Below are 17,602 nucleotides of genomic sequence, written 5' to 3'. Positions count from 1 at the left end.
CATGTATTCAAACTTCGAGCATGGAAAATGCACAGCTTCAGAAGGACTGTTTTATTTAATAATAAGAACATCCATGATGATTCTAACCATGCTCATATCCTGAATCACAAACATCCTTTGAAACATGTTACAGTACATAATGCATGACCTCAATTTGAATTTTTCTGATGCCAACTTCGAGCATAATTCATAGTCATGCAAGAATAATTCTGATATCATACAACACACTGCGCATATAAAACAGTATAAAAAGATCTGTGACCCAGCTTTGATAAATCTCAGTAAAAAACAGGAGTGTTGATAATTTAATTACGAAGTTTGAGACCGATAACGATAGTAAACTCGTTGAAAGGTTGGTGAAGTCAAAGACAACAGCAATCTCCATACAGATATAAGCTGTATTATCCTGTAAACTCCTAGCTCTAATAATGAAATACCTAACGTCCAAAAACATGTATTGAAATAAAAAACCAAATACAAAACAAAACAAAAAGTGTTAAGAAGGTGGATCCTGGCTTACTCACTCGGAGACATTCAATCGCGAGAACGTTAAATACTCCCTGGCAAGCTCCCCAACATTAGTTTGGAACGTTTCATACTCAGTTTTAAGATCATCAACTGCCACAGCCTGGACTTTGGCTATAATACATAGCTGAGGTGTAGATTAAAACACAAATTTTCTCAACTGCATGATTCACTCTGACTGGAACGCATGATCTAGACTAGGTGACAATGTTGGACTGAAGGGAAACTCTTACAGGCATGATCACATTCAGCATTATGGTTGGTTAGGCCACTCGGCCTAACTCTGAGCTGTGAGAATGTCTCGCCGAAGTGCACAGTGTCAATGCCAGTTCATCAGTAATTTCCCTCCTGGCATGTCCATCTGCACTAGTCTTTCTGTGTTGATTTGAGATACTTGATGCTCCTCCGCGCTCGTTCACTAGATTTACTGGGTGCAAGTTAACTCGAGTAGAACCTGTGCTCATGGTAGCTGCAGCGCGTCCGGAGCATAAGAAGAGACCATCTTGAGGAGACTCGTATGCTTCGTCAGTCAGATCTACCATTTCATGTGTGAGGCATGAGTATTGATCCCCTTGTTCCTTATGAGACTGGCGAAGCAAGTCAGCAGCTTTTGGAAACAATGTGAAATGCTTCCTTACATCAGGATCTTGGGTTTTCCTCTGAAGTAGAGGTCCTAAAGTGAAATCACCACGCCTCTGGACACTAAAGTGTGAATTCGGCTGATCGCGTTCTAGCTGCGTAGTGTGATCCAGCACACCTAGAGGGCTTCTGCATTCGAGCGATCGATCAAGGTCTACAGAATTCATGGTGGCCGCAAAATGGGGGGTAGGGGATAACTTGTCATGCCCTGTAGCCAGATGCACGTCAAAAGAAATGAAAGGAACATTCAGTTCAATTTCCTTTAAAATCATATTTTATACAGCATCCAAATAGCCCTCTCAGCCGAAACTCCGAATACTAGTGCTGGCAGGGAAGAAAAAATCAGCGATCTCAAATTAAGTTCATGAGCTCCTATGACAGTGAAGATCTGTTGCATTAGACTTCAGGCATGCATTGCGATTGAGTTAGTGATTCTGCTGGAAAGATCATGTCTACCGCTTGCATTGAGAACTGCAAATGCAAGCAGTGTACACTTATGTCGATTGCTGAGCAATTCGAGTCACATTGTCGTCTGGCTGATGACCAGATCCATTCCCCCTAAGAAAACACTACATGCTCAAGAAAGTATAAGCTGTTTTAGCTGCATAACAGACATGTAAAATTATATTTAAGGAGGAAATTCATACCAGAAGAAACGTCCTTTTCCGAAGCAGACGTTATTAGAGAGGTCTTGCCCATAGTACGTAATCCTGAACAAAATGCATTTGAAATACCATGTGTCGTCTCCCATTCGTTCTTCACCGCCCGGGTTGGGCACACGTAGCGATCATCTTCTGCTCCAGAGCTCGTAGGTACTGGAGGATCGTTCAAATTACTCAGATGACGCAAGCTCACCGTTTGCTCTGGAAGAAGAAAAACCGGTCCAGACTTCCAACCTAGCCTATTTTTAGAATCACCGCAATTCGGATGAGTGTTTCTTGCTTGCCCAGCCGAAGCATGATCTACCATCGTTTGCAAGTTGGTGAGCGGATCAAGGTACTGTCTATTATCTTCATATTGAAAATCCACACTTGTTCTCCCAAGTTGCCTGACTTCAGCAGCGTCGCTCCTAGCGGTGCACGTGGGTTCATCACTAGCTTGCCCAGCTTGGCTGCACGAGGTTGAGGGGCTAGTATCTGACTTGAAGGATCTCTCACACGATGGCGTGCCTTCAGGAGTTTTCTGTGCAGTCATTACTTGCCTAGGAGAGGGCTGCGATCCCTGCACAAAAAGAGTAAACGTAATATAAGAAATGTCGTAGGGTCAAGCTCACACGGAACTACGTGGTAGGACTTCATATTGTCTGCAGGCCGTTGCAAGTACAAGCTACACGTAAGATCCAACCCTCTCCTCGGACTTGTCAGGAATTTCGAGTAACAATAATTGGTCATTTAATCCCAAACTATCTATCACTGCTCGTCATTGCAGTAACGCAGAGGGTCTCGTTAGGGTAGTTTCTAGATTTGATTCCCCTGAAACATGTCAGACGAATTGAAAGTGAACAGTCTGACATAAATTGGAAGTGAGCATTTCTGAAACAATCCCACCGTCGAGTAGACCTGGCTTGGAGTCGCAAAACTTCTACTCTCTCACTACCTCACGTAAAGAGTCTCTTCTGGACAAATTCTAATGATCTGAGAGAACACATTACCCTCGACTAGGCTGCTACATATATGGTGCATTACTACGTAGTTTTCGCCGTTTCTTTCTTCTTCGTCTTCTTGTACTTCTTCTTCTTCTTCTTCTTCTTCTTCTTTTTCTTTTTGTCTCAGTGCAATTGTGTTGATACAATTGTGTGACTGTTTTTTACAAAATTTACGAATAACTTGATTTCAACACTTGAGAGATGACAGGCGAAAAGTTGTTTAGCCAGTGATCATGATCCGGGCAGTAGAATAACAATCATGAGGATAAACTATTCAGTGGAACATGTTCGCGGGGCAAGTGGTGCATATGCACTATGCATATCATGAGTACGACGACTTAATTTACCCGACAGTGACATGAACTAGGTTATGTGCAGCCACCATTTCTGATCCCGTGTCTAATACGTTGTCAATTGTTGCTACATTTGTGTGGGATGCCACTCGATTGTTAAAAGCTCACTGGATCAGTAACCACGTATGTACATTACTGCTCAGTGCGAAAACTCAGATTGTCAGATTTTCACGCTTGCTCACGCCCGAGGCTATAAGGTAAATGACGGCGAGGAATAAACAAAATCCATTCGATGGCACAACAACTGATCTGGAACGTGACAAGTATGTGACTCTGCGGCAGGTGATCATCTGTCACATTACGGAGTGAGTAGTGTGCATTAATAAGCATACTCACCTTCCTGAAAATTGTGCCATCTTCTTCCACTTGCCACCCAGCCTCATGACACAAGGCCTTGAGCACCTCGTTATGATCGGCGTGCTTTGGAAGGCAATAATTCCCATGGGTGCGCAAGCCAGCAAAAATCTTAGCGGCTATTGCACGCCGCCTTCTCTCCCTCCTTTTGTTGTTCTCGCGCTCGCGTGCGGAAGGCATCCTTAGCACAGCTGCGGCTGTTTCTTGACCCTTTCCTGGAGGACGGCGGACTATCCATGGTCCCGAGGTTGACTTAATGCAGCCTCGGACAGTGCATTTGCGAACCTCATTGCTGTCTCCTTGTTCAAAGCTCTGATTGCCGACCTGCATGTTTATAACTGAGCAGTCTTAAATTGTCGCGTGCCCCCCTCTGCCAGCACCGAACGCTTGTTACGCACGACAGTTCGCTCGAAGTATGCACTTGGATCAACGTTCACACGGCCACTGTTAACGTTTCCATCAGTACCTTGCAATGAGCGTGCTCCGCTAATCACAATCCTTAAACCAAGGTTTTCTGCTCATGAGAAGGACAAAGCGGGCTTTCGCTGAGGTTGATGGATGTAAATTTTAGAACTAGATGGTCCTTGTACTTCTGAAGTGTAATTGCAATGTCTGCTTCTGCAAGATTCCGGAGGCCCACAAAATGTCCAACTTGTAGCCAAACTGGGCTTAACCTAAGCTCTTGATGCAGACAGCAGAGAGTGATTCAGCAATACTATCACGTGCAAGCTTTTCTTCCGAAACTTGAGATTGACTCTACCGAATGTCATGCGCCGTGACACACTGGCAACTGGGTAGCGAACTGCAGTTAAATGCAGGCGCTAATTTACAAATTCGCATTAAAACTAGCACCACTGTGCACTGCGAGCAATCAGAGGAGCGGCAGAACTTCCTCAGTTGTATAATTTGCTCTAATCAACTCGTACGGTGCCTCTGTACGGCTTTCACAGCATCTTGGATTAGGTTGCAATACAAGCATCCGTCCAAATTCGAAGTTGTGCCTGCAGTCGATCTGCGAGGTTTCGATGAGATGATGGATGTGCGACCTCACTTTGTGATGAACTTTCTTGCGGTTTCAGTAGCTGCGAGTTCGGTTCCCAGTAAAACCAGTCGCTCTGCTCCGACTAAAGACGTTATGATTATGCCTTGGGCGCTACAAATGGCAAAGCATGCAGTTTAGACGAGTACTCAGTACTTTGAAACCAGTCAAGCATTAGTTGTTGGTACAGTTGAGTCACAGCTTGAAGCAGAAGACGACAAGCAGCTACTGACTTTGCGAGGGTATGTATCCACAGGTTCGCTTCATGTATCAAACTTCTGCAGCAGCCAGAAGTTCAGAATACCTCCAGCAAGTAACTGCCCATAATCCTTAAGTCTACTAACTCTCAAGCAATAGACTTTTGCCTCAAAATCCCTTCACAGAATTATGCTCCGAGGGACCATCAAGAGAACAACTGAACTGCAAGCCCATAAATACCAAGACGACGAAATCAATCCCACTTCACGCAAAAAGTGTCAAGGGTTTCTGGGACAAAAGAGCCGTCATGTCTCAAAGTAAACCCGACGAAGGCGGACCCCCAAGGCTACCACTGGAACAAACTACAGCAGCCCAAATCGGCCACAAATGTCAAGGCAGCTATCCGGCACTACGACACTTTGCCACGACGCTCGATCAGCTGATTCTCGTCGAAACAAGTCCCCAACCCTTACAAACCGCGAAACCCCAGCTGACCCACCCGAGAGAATGTGGATGCTACACGCGACTAAGCGCCACCTCACATCCGCTGAATCACACACACCAGAAAACACAAACGTTGTTTAGGAAAACAATCACTCCTCATCGACCACCCACGAAATCCATCCCCCCCCCCCCTCCCCCCACTACCACCCCAGCTGCAGACCAAAGAACTCATGCGCGGCACGTCAGTACAACCAAAACACTGGACTCCTCGTTTCCTACAGCATTCCCAAAATATTGCTGGAACAGCGACAAGATGTCCCTTCACGTTCACCAGCACGGCCAAGAAGGTGATCGCCACCACCAGTGACGACGTAAGAGGTGGTGGTCAATGTGAGCGGGTGCACGAAGGGATGTGGTGGATAGAGACACGACACGACATGACACGGCATGTGCTGGTGTCTTCTGGGAAAGAGAGTGGCGCAGAAGGCGAAGAAGAAGAAGATGGGCACACACACACACACAAAGAGAGAGAGAGAGAGAAAAAGAGAGGCATGGTGGGGGGAGGAGGAGGAGGGGCATGACCAACAGCAGCACTCAGGTGGATGTCGTGCATGGCCCTGTCCTGCTAAACGGGCCCCTGGTCAGCACAGCACAGCACCCGCATCAGCAGCTCCAGGCTACGAGCTCGCTCGCTCGACGGGTATTCTGTGCCGCGCGACCCGAGCTCGGGCGTGACGGAAGCGAAGAGAAGGGGAAAGGGACGTGAGTGAGTGAGTGAGTGAGTGAGTGAGACTGATTCCCTGTGTTGCCAATTCCCTGCTTGGCTGCTGCGTGGCGTCGCCACCGCGTCGTCTCTCCCTCTCATGGAAATTGGCTGGCTGACTACATGGCCTCTTTCGCAGCCGCAGTGTCAGCTCGTCACGCCGCCCGAGTCGCGAGGCCCGACACCCGCGACGACGACGATGCGCGCGCGCGTCGTCGCTAGGCGTGTGCAGCTCTTCGACGGTTCCACGCCGGAACATATCCCCCACCTTCCCCCTCTGCTTATCGTTTTTTGTCTATTTCTTTTTCTTTCCCTTCCTTGCAACTCTCACAATCCATGCCATTACTGTTGGGTGTGGCCCCCCTCCCTCAATATGAAGAGGGACCCCTACACATGGTGGGAGTCTCATCCCACTTCCCTTTGGCAAATTAGAAAAAATATTACAAATAAAATCAATATTTATCTCTCTTAATGATTGGTGAGATGTAGGCATGGATAGGAATTGAGATGTGATTTATTCCTTAGACTCAATAGTATGGCATGGGATGGCCTCTTTGCCATGGTGTATTTTGGCTATGGGTCACCAAGTCTCAACCTTGATTTCTATGGAGATTTTATTTGAGGAATGAAAGTTGGATGGTGGAGAGTTCTTGTGCTAAAAGCAACAATGGTTGGATCTCTGGACATTGATAGCAAGGGTTACGTAACAAAAAGGTTCTTTGAAGAAAAGAATAAGAAACAAAAAGTCCCCACACTAAGTTATCTTTTATCCTCCTCATTCTACACAGTGAATGCCAAACACCAAGAAAAGCTTAAGGTCTCCACAAAGGCTTTAGTTCTTTACATAAAATTGGTAGCCTTTTTTACCAAAAGAACATGGATCATAGAAGAGTAGAACAATTTTTGGGTCATACATAAGATCAGTGGCATGAAAAGTAACACAACATAAATAAATGTTTGATGATATGTACTATTTCAATGCCTGAACTACCCTCTGGAGGCAAAAGTTGTTGGGTATATTGTACTAACTACATGGGAACAGTGTTCCATAGGGATTGTGTGCAACAATGAAAGCAGGCCTGGCCAAGACAAACTCCTAGTGATAATAAACCAAAAAATATAATTAGTAAATAAAAATAAAAATGATGGACGCTGCCTTTCTTCCGTTCTTTTACAACAGCTTTCAAGCCCAATCTTGCCCATGTCTCCATGACATGCTTTCAAGCCCAATCAGCCCAATTTACTTTTACTTTACCATTTGCTTTATATATATATTAGAAATGTTTTTTAATGTTTTTATTTTATTATGTTTTTGTGGGGAAGCCTTCTTAAGAAACAAAGGCAAGAAAGACACAAAAAAAAAACACCCCAAAACTCATCCCCGCAGTGGATTTATCATCACAAAGTTATAGAATGTTTGGTTGTGTCTTATCACACACTATGTGTGGTGTGGATAGAGAGCATAATGGGTTCAAACCCTAATTGTTCTTGTTGTTATGTTCAATAGAATAAAATTATGCACAAGTTGTGAAAAGTAATGTTTAAAGTAAGATACAACTCAATTTGTTTTACTTGTACATGCAATTTTTTAAATCATGGATAACAAGAAAACAAAAAAACAACCATAATCTTAGTTGTTGTTAACCTAAATTGATATCTTTATCTAAGCCACTTCTACTTTTAATTGTTATTGTAATTCCTATTACCAGAGATCCAAATCTATCAAGTCCTTTGCATATAAGAAATTTTAATTTGAAAGAACATTAGGCAGGTATCAAACATAACAATCGATTATTATTATGACTATTAAAATTATTGTTATTTATAATTTTCAAAAATAAACCAAGGTATTTAAAATAAGCAATTCTACTATCATTTTTAATCCTTTAATTAATACAAGAATATCTCATATACATATAAACTGAAGGTAAGATTGGAAGGAAAATAGAACCAATATCGAATAAACTCTTTTCTAAAAACATAATTTCGAATTCCAATATTAAATTCTTCTAAAATAGTATGTATATTTATATGTAAACTGATTAATCATCGAATATAAAATTTAGCCTTATTTCTTTAAAATAATATATAATCTTGCATTTAATAAGAGAATTTAAGTAATTTCGGATTTCATAGTATTAATAAGTGTTTCTTTACAAAGTATTGTGGTTTGATTGTTTATATTGAATATATATAGTTATAGTTATATATACTTCATTATAGATATTTCTTAAGATTTCAAACATATTTAATATGATATGAATTCTGATCTGTTTACTAAAACCTCTAAAACAATTACGAAAATTCCTTTGAAATAAAAGTTTATTCTTAATTTCAGTTCTTTTTACATTCTTTGATTTTCTATAGAAAAATTTCTTAGGGAATTCTAAACTATTTGAAAAATAGCTGGTAGCTATCAAGTCAAAACTTGATAGTTTATGGTACAAATCAAAGCTTATAGAATTAATACCAAAACTAATCTTGAAAGGTGTTCGACAAAGATCTTTTGCAATCAATTCATGAAGGCTCACTTTTAAGTAATTCGTTTTTTTTTTTTTTTTTTTTTTTTGTACTGTATTTTTTTCACTAAAAGACGTATGTTTTGGAGAAATGGTTAGATAATATTATTTAAGGAAATTTCTTAATGTATCTATATGAATGAGAATGATGGTATCATTCAAATACTAAAGTTTAAAGGAAATTACTTGTATAGATTAATCACTGTGAAATCCCAGTCATACATCATAGAAAAAATAGCACTACTACAACTTTTATGTCAAAAATTGGAAACATAAATCTGAAAAAATTCTATCAATAATAATAATCATAATTATACTAAAATAATGTAAAACAGTTTGTATTGATAATATTTTTTTCAAGTCTTTAATTATAATATATATTACATTCTGCCAAAGACTTTACAGTTCCAATAGCAAGAAGAGCTGGTTAACAACCTCTCAATAGTGGAAATTGAACATAATCCCAGAGAGATTTATTTAGGACATCTAACTCTAATCTCCATTACTCGTGGAGTTGATTGGAACTTTTCACCTTCCATGTCAATGAATTAACTAATCAATGATTTAGGTCACCGGATTAAGGGGCTAATTAAACTTAGTAGGCCACTCCCGTGTGCTGCTTTTACCTCCATTGATGAGAACAAAGATTCTGAGTCTCTCCTGATTGCTAATCCTCAATTAAACACACTAATTCTGTAAGTTTAGTATTCTAATCTGTGTGTTTAACTGCTTTTAGCCGTCAGGCTAAGATTTGTAAGATAACGATTCGATGACAAGTTTTCGTCCTCAATTTCATACCCTAAAGTAGTTATTTATCACCCAAATCTTTTTTGATATATTTATATTTAAATATGTATAAATGCATGTGAATGAATGAATGAACTCACGATTTTAGAAATGGGTAGAGGATTGGCAAATGGTAGACATTGTTTTCATTAATTAATGTATCATAAATAGTTAATTGTAATCTACTATATTAATTTGTTTATAAAATTCATGCTGTTTTATTTACATGCATGCATGTACACTTAAATACTTCTAGTAAACCATCTTTAATACCAATTAAACACAATTACAAGCTCATCTTTATTTCTTAACCTATAAAAATATGAATAATATTTATAATTGCAATTTTGTAATTTTTTGTATTATAGATATTGTTTGTAATTTTTTAGTAAAATTAAAAAATTTCATTTGATTTCAAATACATATATTTCTATTAAGACTTGTTTTGATTTAAAAAAAATCAGGTTGCATGTATTATGGGAAGTTTGTGATTTATTCTATCATTAGCATTAATATTAGATATTAACTTTCCAACAAGTTAACGTCTCTAAATGTTCCAAGAGGAGGCAACAACAAAATTGTAGTAGTTATTCTCAAAAGCAGTTATGTAAGAATTTAGTCCCATCTAATTCAAAATGAATATTCTTAGAATTTATTTATTCATTTTACAATTTGTGAAGATATTATATTTTTTTGTGTAGAGATTTTATTAAAGCTTTAAATGGTGTGAATTGTTTATAAATGAAATTTGATTTGAAACAAAAATATACTTCATTCTTATACAACTATATAATTAAGTATTTTTTAAAATTGTGATTTTTTATTTTAAATAAAAATCTATTTGAAAACCATATATTATTATAAAAATTAACTAAATTTAAAAATAATGTGCTGAAAATAAATCATATAATTATATTTTAAGTTAAAATAATTATTTTTATAATTACTAGATCTTCAAGGTTTTGATATCAACAGCTTGTTATAATATATTGATTAAGATTATGACTCAAATTTACATATTTACACTGATTAGATATTTTAAATCAATGGCATTTAAGTATTTAGAATTTTTTTAAAAAACCTAAATAAAAATCATAGAAAAAATATTTAAAACAGATGTGAGTTAAATTTTAATAATTATTTATCATTTAAATTTAAGGAATAAAAAATTAACACATATTAACAAGTTAATCAAATAATTTTTTAAATATAATTTTTATAATATATATTTATTCATATATAAAAAATCAAATTAAAAATTTAAATATACAAAATAAAAATAAGAAATTTAACTCTATAAATTATAGATTTTACAATGATGTAAATATTTAGTGTCTAAATAAGTCAAAGTAAAAATCAAATCAAGAATGAATTATGAAAATAATAAATTTTAATTAATAAAAATACACCTAGATATGTAAGTGTTATTACTTTTGAATTATGAATAATTTACTAAAATAAACTAATAATAGATTAAAAATAATATTCAAAAAGTCTTATTACATAAAATCAAGAACATTTTTAGAGCCAAAATTTTATTATAGAACTTATTAGCAAGAGATAATACTAAACTTTTTGTATTAATTTTCTATAAAAATAAAAAATAATAATTTATTATTTAAATGTAAATATTTTATTTTTATTATATTTCTATTATATAAAAATTCTACTAGTAATAAAAAAGTAATCCATTTTTTTTTTTCTTTTTAAAAGAATTGATTGTGCATTGCAAATATTGTTCCAATGTTTGTTTTAAATGTTTTTCAATAACATCTACTAAATTGGAATAAACAGGTTGCTGTTAACCATCAGCAATACTTTTTACTTTTATTGTTAAAATAATTTAGATAGAATATTTTTCAAATCTTGTTATTTTCAAGTCAATATATAATATTGAACACTAATTGTAGCAAATATATGTCTAATACACTTCCTAATTTTTCAAGACATATACTATCATAAAACATGTGAGATTTTTATAATAAATAGGTTCTATAATTAGAATAAAAGTACTTCTAAGGTAATAGTATTATTTTATATTGGATTCACAACTACAAGAAGAAAATTGTTATAAATTATATAATTCTTTATCTTTTTTTTTTTTTTTTTTTTCCAAAAACAATCTATAGTCCAAATGTATTTTTAATATCACTATGTTTAATTTAAAATTAATATATGTTTCCAAGAAAAAAATAAGAAATTTCAATCTATTGTTGTTACTTGCATATAGAAGTTATAAATAGCAAACTAATATCTTTTAAAAATTTCTTATATAAAAGTCTACTAATAGAAGTAGTTATATTGGTCATAATGATTTAAAATATTTATTATTGTTAAGTCCATGATTAATTTTATTAATTTTGGTTTATCACAATTATAAAAATAATAAAAACTATATTCATTAAAATCAATTATAGATATTATTTTTAGATAGTTTGAAGATTCTTATAAAAATATATTGAAAATATATTTTTGTATTAGTAGTTTTTAGTCAATTTACTTAACTATAGAATTTTATTTGATAATAGATTATAAATCTTTAAAAATTTAGTTTAATTAATAAGAATTTAGATTTTTATATATCTTCATATTATAAAATAGAAATTAAAGCTAATTAAATCTTATACTTTTGTGAACAATCATAATAGCATTAAAAGTATTAAAATGTGAGATAATTTTTTTTTAAATGTGGGATAAAAGTATTGATATATATATATATATATATATATATATATATATATATATATACGTCAAATAAAATATTAATATAAAAATAAAAATAAGTTATCTTCACTTACTGCAAATCAATAACATTTGTATATTCTACTAATTAAACATCATATAATTATTACGAAGTTTTTTTTTTAGAATACTAAAGTTAATACTCGTACATAAAGATTGATACATTCTTGCAAACCAACACACTTTTATAATAGAGGTGATTTTATTTTTTGTTACTTCTAAATAAAAATAAAAATATTATAAAATAAAATAAAAAGAATATTAAAGAAGAAAAAAAAACTAAGATGAGTTGTATTAAATAATAAAAAATAAATCTCTTTTATGAAATCAAATTAATTTTTTATAGAAATTTTAAAAACATAAGAAATATTAATATTTTTTGATTGGAGTAAAATAACTAAAACAATATGTTATGTTGGTGGAAAATTTTTGTGGAAATAACAAAAATTGTGGTGTTTTAGCAATACCATATTTATATTGGTATGTGTGTGTATACATATATATATATATATATATATATATAATCTCTCTCTCTCTCTCTCTCTCTCTTTCGATATATATATATATATATATATATATATATTTATTTAAAAAAAAACTATTTATAAATTATATTTATCATAGCTTGATAAAAAGTTATGTTATTTTGAGCCATAAATTTAATTAATTTAATTAATTAATTTTGTAGGAAACAAATCATTTGAATATCTTTGTATAGTTATCTGATTTATTAGTGTGATTTTAATTATGCATATTTTTAATTTTTTTTTATCAATCTTTGTCTAAAATCATGTATCCAAAATTGAATTATGAACAAAAGAAATTAACAATCAGATGCCTCTTTGATTCTTTGAGCATATACAATGGACATGTTTATATAAAAGTTTTAAAGTTTTTAATTATTAACAAATAAAACTAATTTTAGAAAATATTTTTTTACCTCTATAAACGTACATATTAAAATAACATCACTACAAAGTAAGGCTGAATTGTATCATGAAAATATATTCTTTTAAAACCTGAAATATAAATCAAATTCTGCACCTAGCTTTGAATAAGATAAAAGGTTATTAGAAAAACCTGCAATTTTAAGAAATACTGGCTAAAGAATGATGCAAAACAAAAGAATCAATTTTGTAAATTTATTTTTCTTGAGACATACAACATATAAATTTCTTTACAAAACTATTATGGCCTTTTGCCATCTTCTATAGACTTTTAGAACCTTCTACGTAAGACATTGTTCTTAAAAACCATTCACAATCATTTTAAAAACATTCTTAAACTTTCAATTACTTCATAACTTTTCAAAGCCTTTTCAAATCTATTTTCACAAAATCTAAATGCAATAGTATAAACAAAAAACGAACTATGTGCAGAAGGTTCACATCCTCAAAAAAAAGAAAAAGAAAAAAAGAAAAAGGAATTAACTCAAAGCTTATTACATAACAAATCTGCAATCACAAAAAAAAAAAAAAAAAAAGAAAAAAAAGACTCTAAACCTAGTTTATTTTTATAATATTTTCTAAAGAATATACACATAATAATAATTTTACAAAAAAGGAAAAGAAAAGACATGCAAAGTTCATAACTGAGATTGTATTTGATAGAAGAGCAATGAGGCTGAAGCTCCTCCTCGATATTCCACCTCGTTATGTGGGTGCTCATGCCAAAGCTTGATTCCAGATGCCAGTTGAGTTGCAATGGTTTGCAGCGCCGACAGGTTATGGCGGATACGACCCCACACTCACTCACATACACTCACATACGCTCACATAATGTTTAGAACGGGGAATTTCGTTTGAAAAGAATCCGACGCTCAGTTTCGAGCATTGTAGAGCTTGGCAATTCGCCAGATGCAGTATAACTGGAGATTTGCTCAGCAGCGTTACAGAGCAGCCAAGACAGTGAAGGACAGGGCGGTGCGAAGGGGCGGCAGCGGAGCAATCGGTTGAAGGAAGCGAATCCTAACCCATTCTGTGACGATTCCACGCCTTGATCTCGCCATAACTGCTCGCTTTGTCAAGTTTCCAGCAACTGGGGTCTGGCTCTGTGACATTCAAGCGTGCCAGATGCTCCCACATGGAAAACACCCTCTGAGCTCGCACCGAGATTAACGGCGTCCATGAGCATCGCAAGGTACGTTGATTCTTTCTCACGATATCTGGGGAAAAATCTTGTCCCGAATTTCTGGTTCCTTCGCCTTTAACTGTAGAAAAAGGAAGGGAGGGGGAGTTCATGAACACGCATGCTCAAACAGCAGGTGGGTGAAATTTCTCATTTAGGGCTTCCTACCGAATCCCTCCGTGTCTCGGTAACTCTGATTTCTCCACATTCATTTGATATTTGTTTTTCTTTGTTTTATTACAGCTGTTACATTGTGCTCAGACATTTCTTACGTTATATTCGGACTCCGAGTTGGGTTTCTGATTGTTGCCTCAGTGTTTGGCTGCTTTGATATTTCCATGCTCTCAAACATTGCTCATACTCTGCATTGTCTGTTGTTTGCGAGAGCTGTATGCCTGACTGATCTTGCGAGGAATCACTTCGTAACTGCATGCAGTGGGGTTCGATTTTCACGCAGTGGAGTTCTTGAGATGGCTCAAAGTCCTTGATCTAAACCGCATACGTCTTTTGAATCATTCCTTTCCTCATTGACAACAGTTTATCAGGAACTGAAGGTGAAACTGAAGCTGAAATTACTGGTGCTGCATAAGGAATATTGCAACTTTTCAGTGCAAATTGAAGACATTGTTGGTGAGTTCAGATTTCCAACTCGCTGACAAGCTGCATTGATTCAATTTGCATTTTGAGAACATTTTCTCATGTAACTCAACCAGAGTGTAATGAAGAGGTTAAAGATTGCAAGGGATTTCGTATGGAAATACAGTGAATTTATACCCTTATACCACTAAAAGGTATGCAGCATGAGAGACATTTGGGCGAGTTGGGTTAGAGTTTCATGAATTTACTTATTAGGCAGACCTATTGACAAGTGATAAGGAGTAAACTCAAGGCTCTGAAATTCTGACATAAAGCTGCAACTCTGTTTGTAACTGCGTTGGGAAGATGATTGGATCCTATCTCATAGTATCTGATCACATAATCAGCGCATAATCACAAAAATTGTCAGATAAGCTATAATACCATGCCTACAAACAGTAAATGAATCTCATGCGGTAGAGTAGTTCATGGTCTTTCATTTGTTTATTTATTTTTGAAAACATCAAATGCTCATTATTCTTGTATCAAACTCTACTAGGCAAGGTCAAGGATTTTACAGTGGGATTTGAATTGCCAATTGATTAATATTAATTTTTCATCTTTTGGTAGTTTAAAGTCATTACAAATCAAACGTTTTATGACTTTGTATTAATCATTTTGCCTTGTTTTTGTGCAAATTAGAAAAAGCATTACTTGAAAACAAATTTTCTGTCAGTTTCTGTAGCTATAAGTTGAATCCTTTTTGAATCATGATAAGTAAATTTTAAATTGTGTTAAGACTTTGATTTTAATTTTGATTTGACTTTGATTTTTATATGATTTTTAATTATTAATTGCCACTTTGAAATATGCTAACATTAAACGCCCTTGTTTTGCTTTGAGAGGACTATGTTGAAGCCAATTGCTGATGTATATTAATATATAAAACAATAATAAAACTTATTGCAAACAATATATCTCAACAATATATCTAAACATCATATAATAATATCTTATTCCTATCAAAAAATAAAATAAAATGAATACAAATAATATATATGCATATAAATTTTATAGTTTGGATTTGAAATAATTAAAGATTTTATACATAAACAAAATAGAATTTCTAAAGATTATCCTTTAAAAATTCTAAAATTTCTAAAAAAAGACTTAAAACAATTTCACTATTTTACTATTCAAACTATTAATATAATTATTAGCATTAATATATGTATTTATATAGTCTAAAAATATTAATAGATTTAATCATAAATTTATAAATAATGTATAAATTTTCAAAACCTTTTTTGATTCTATTTAGTTTGTATTAGATATATCATATTTATTTTCTTGTATTTTACACATTTTTATTTTTTAATTATTCAAAAAAATTGAAAAAATATTATTATTTAAACTATAATTATAAAATTGATTTTAAATTTAAATCTATATTATTAATTATAACATTTATAAGAAATTTCATTGTTATATAAACCGAAAAGTTTGATTTGAAAGCATTTGATTCTAAATAATTTTGTCAATAGATATTTAAATCACAAAGAAGAATTAATTTTTTATATCTTTTTAAATCTTTAAAAAAGATAAAATAAAAATAATAGAAAAAATACTATTATATTTTTTAGTAACTAAATTAAAAACATGTAATAAAAAAAATCTTTGTTTTATTTTTTATTTTTAAAATTAATTTCAGTTTTATTTAAATTAAAATTTATAAATTTAATATTTGAAAATGTTAAATTTCCTAAAGTACTTTAAGAGACAGATTGCATTAAAAATTATAAAAATATAAATATTTCTAAATTATTTCTTGATTATGCATGTTTTAACAATTGATACTTAGCTTGATCATTGCATAAAAGATTAAATAGGTGTTGATCAAATAATGCTATAGTAAGATAGTTATAAAGTATCTTCTTTGTTAAAAAGTTAAAAAAATATTTTGGTTTTTTAAAAAAGGTAGTTAATTATAATATAATTATAGATAGATCTTATAAATTTTAATATATATATATATATATATATATGAATACATCTAATAGTCTCAATTACAATGCTATTGATGCTTTTAAAGTAAACAAAATTTTAAATGCAAATCTTAAAAAAAAGAATTAAAGAATTTATAGTGATTCATTTTTTAATATCTATTTAAAAAAATATTAAATAGTAAAAAAACTACTTGAAATTAAATTTAAATTTCATTACAATATATATAATATTTTATATAAAGGCAATGACCTTTTTTTTTTCTTAATAATATTTGATAATATGTGTAATTTTAAGTATTGATACATTAATTGCATAAAAAAAGATTTATTTTTTGGTCATATAAATATACTTTGTCTTATATACAAAAAATTAATAATTTTAAATTTATACCTATTTTATCAATAATTATTATAAATAAAAAATTAATATATATATATTTTGAAATATTAGATATTCCAATTTTATTAAAAATTATATTTTTAAACCAAGACCTATGTAAAATATTAAAATCATAGCATTTCTATTATATATATATATATATATATATATAGATTTAAATGATCCACCCATTTAACAAATTGACCAATAATATTGTGGAGAATGAGGGAGTCAAGATAAGAATTGGGAATAAAAAAAGCAGAATGAGAGGAGTTGGGATGAAGAAGGCTAGGAATGAAGGAAGCATGGGTTGGGAATAAGGAGAGTTGTGATGAGAGCTATGATTGTGATAATGGTTTCTAGTAATGATCAGTTTTTTTAACAATATTTATGATAGAGTGGATCTGTTTAATAAATAGGTGAGTCATTTTAATATTTATCTATATATATATATATATATATATATATGAATATGATTTCTAAATGCATTGTATTAGATTTTTTTAT

The 17,602-nt window shown here is 32.9% G+C and overlaps 1 protein-coding gene across 1 annotated transcript; it reads right to left on the bottom strand.

The window, feature by feature from the left end:
• Positions 1-238: 238 nt before the first annotated feature.
• Positions 239-5,959, bottom strand: LOC112282261 (uncharacterized). The gene is made up of 3 exons (XM_024519677.3): positions 3,499-5,959; positions 1,812-2,385; positions 239-1,372 (listed from the first exon to the last, which is right to left on the bottom strand). The coding sequence occupies exons 1-3, from the start codon at positions 3,844-3,846 to the stop codon at positions 789-791; spliced, it is 1,506 nt and encodes a 501-aa protein (XP_024375445.1). The 5' UTR covers positions 3,847-5,959; the 3' UTR covers positions 239-788.
• Positions 5,960-17,602: the final 11,643 nt, after the last annotated feature.

This window comes from Physcomitrium patens, chromosome 5 (assembly GCF_059467195.1).
Source record: "Physcomitrium patens ecotype Gransden chromosome 5, ASM5946719v1, whole genome shotgun sequence".
Lineage (NCBI taxonomy): Eukaryota > Viridiplantae > Streptophyta > Bryopsida > Funariales > Funariaceae > Physcomitrium > Physcomitrium patens.
Note: the sequence above shows the minus strand (reverse complement) of the source record. Positions and strands in the feature narration are given on the sequence as shown.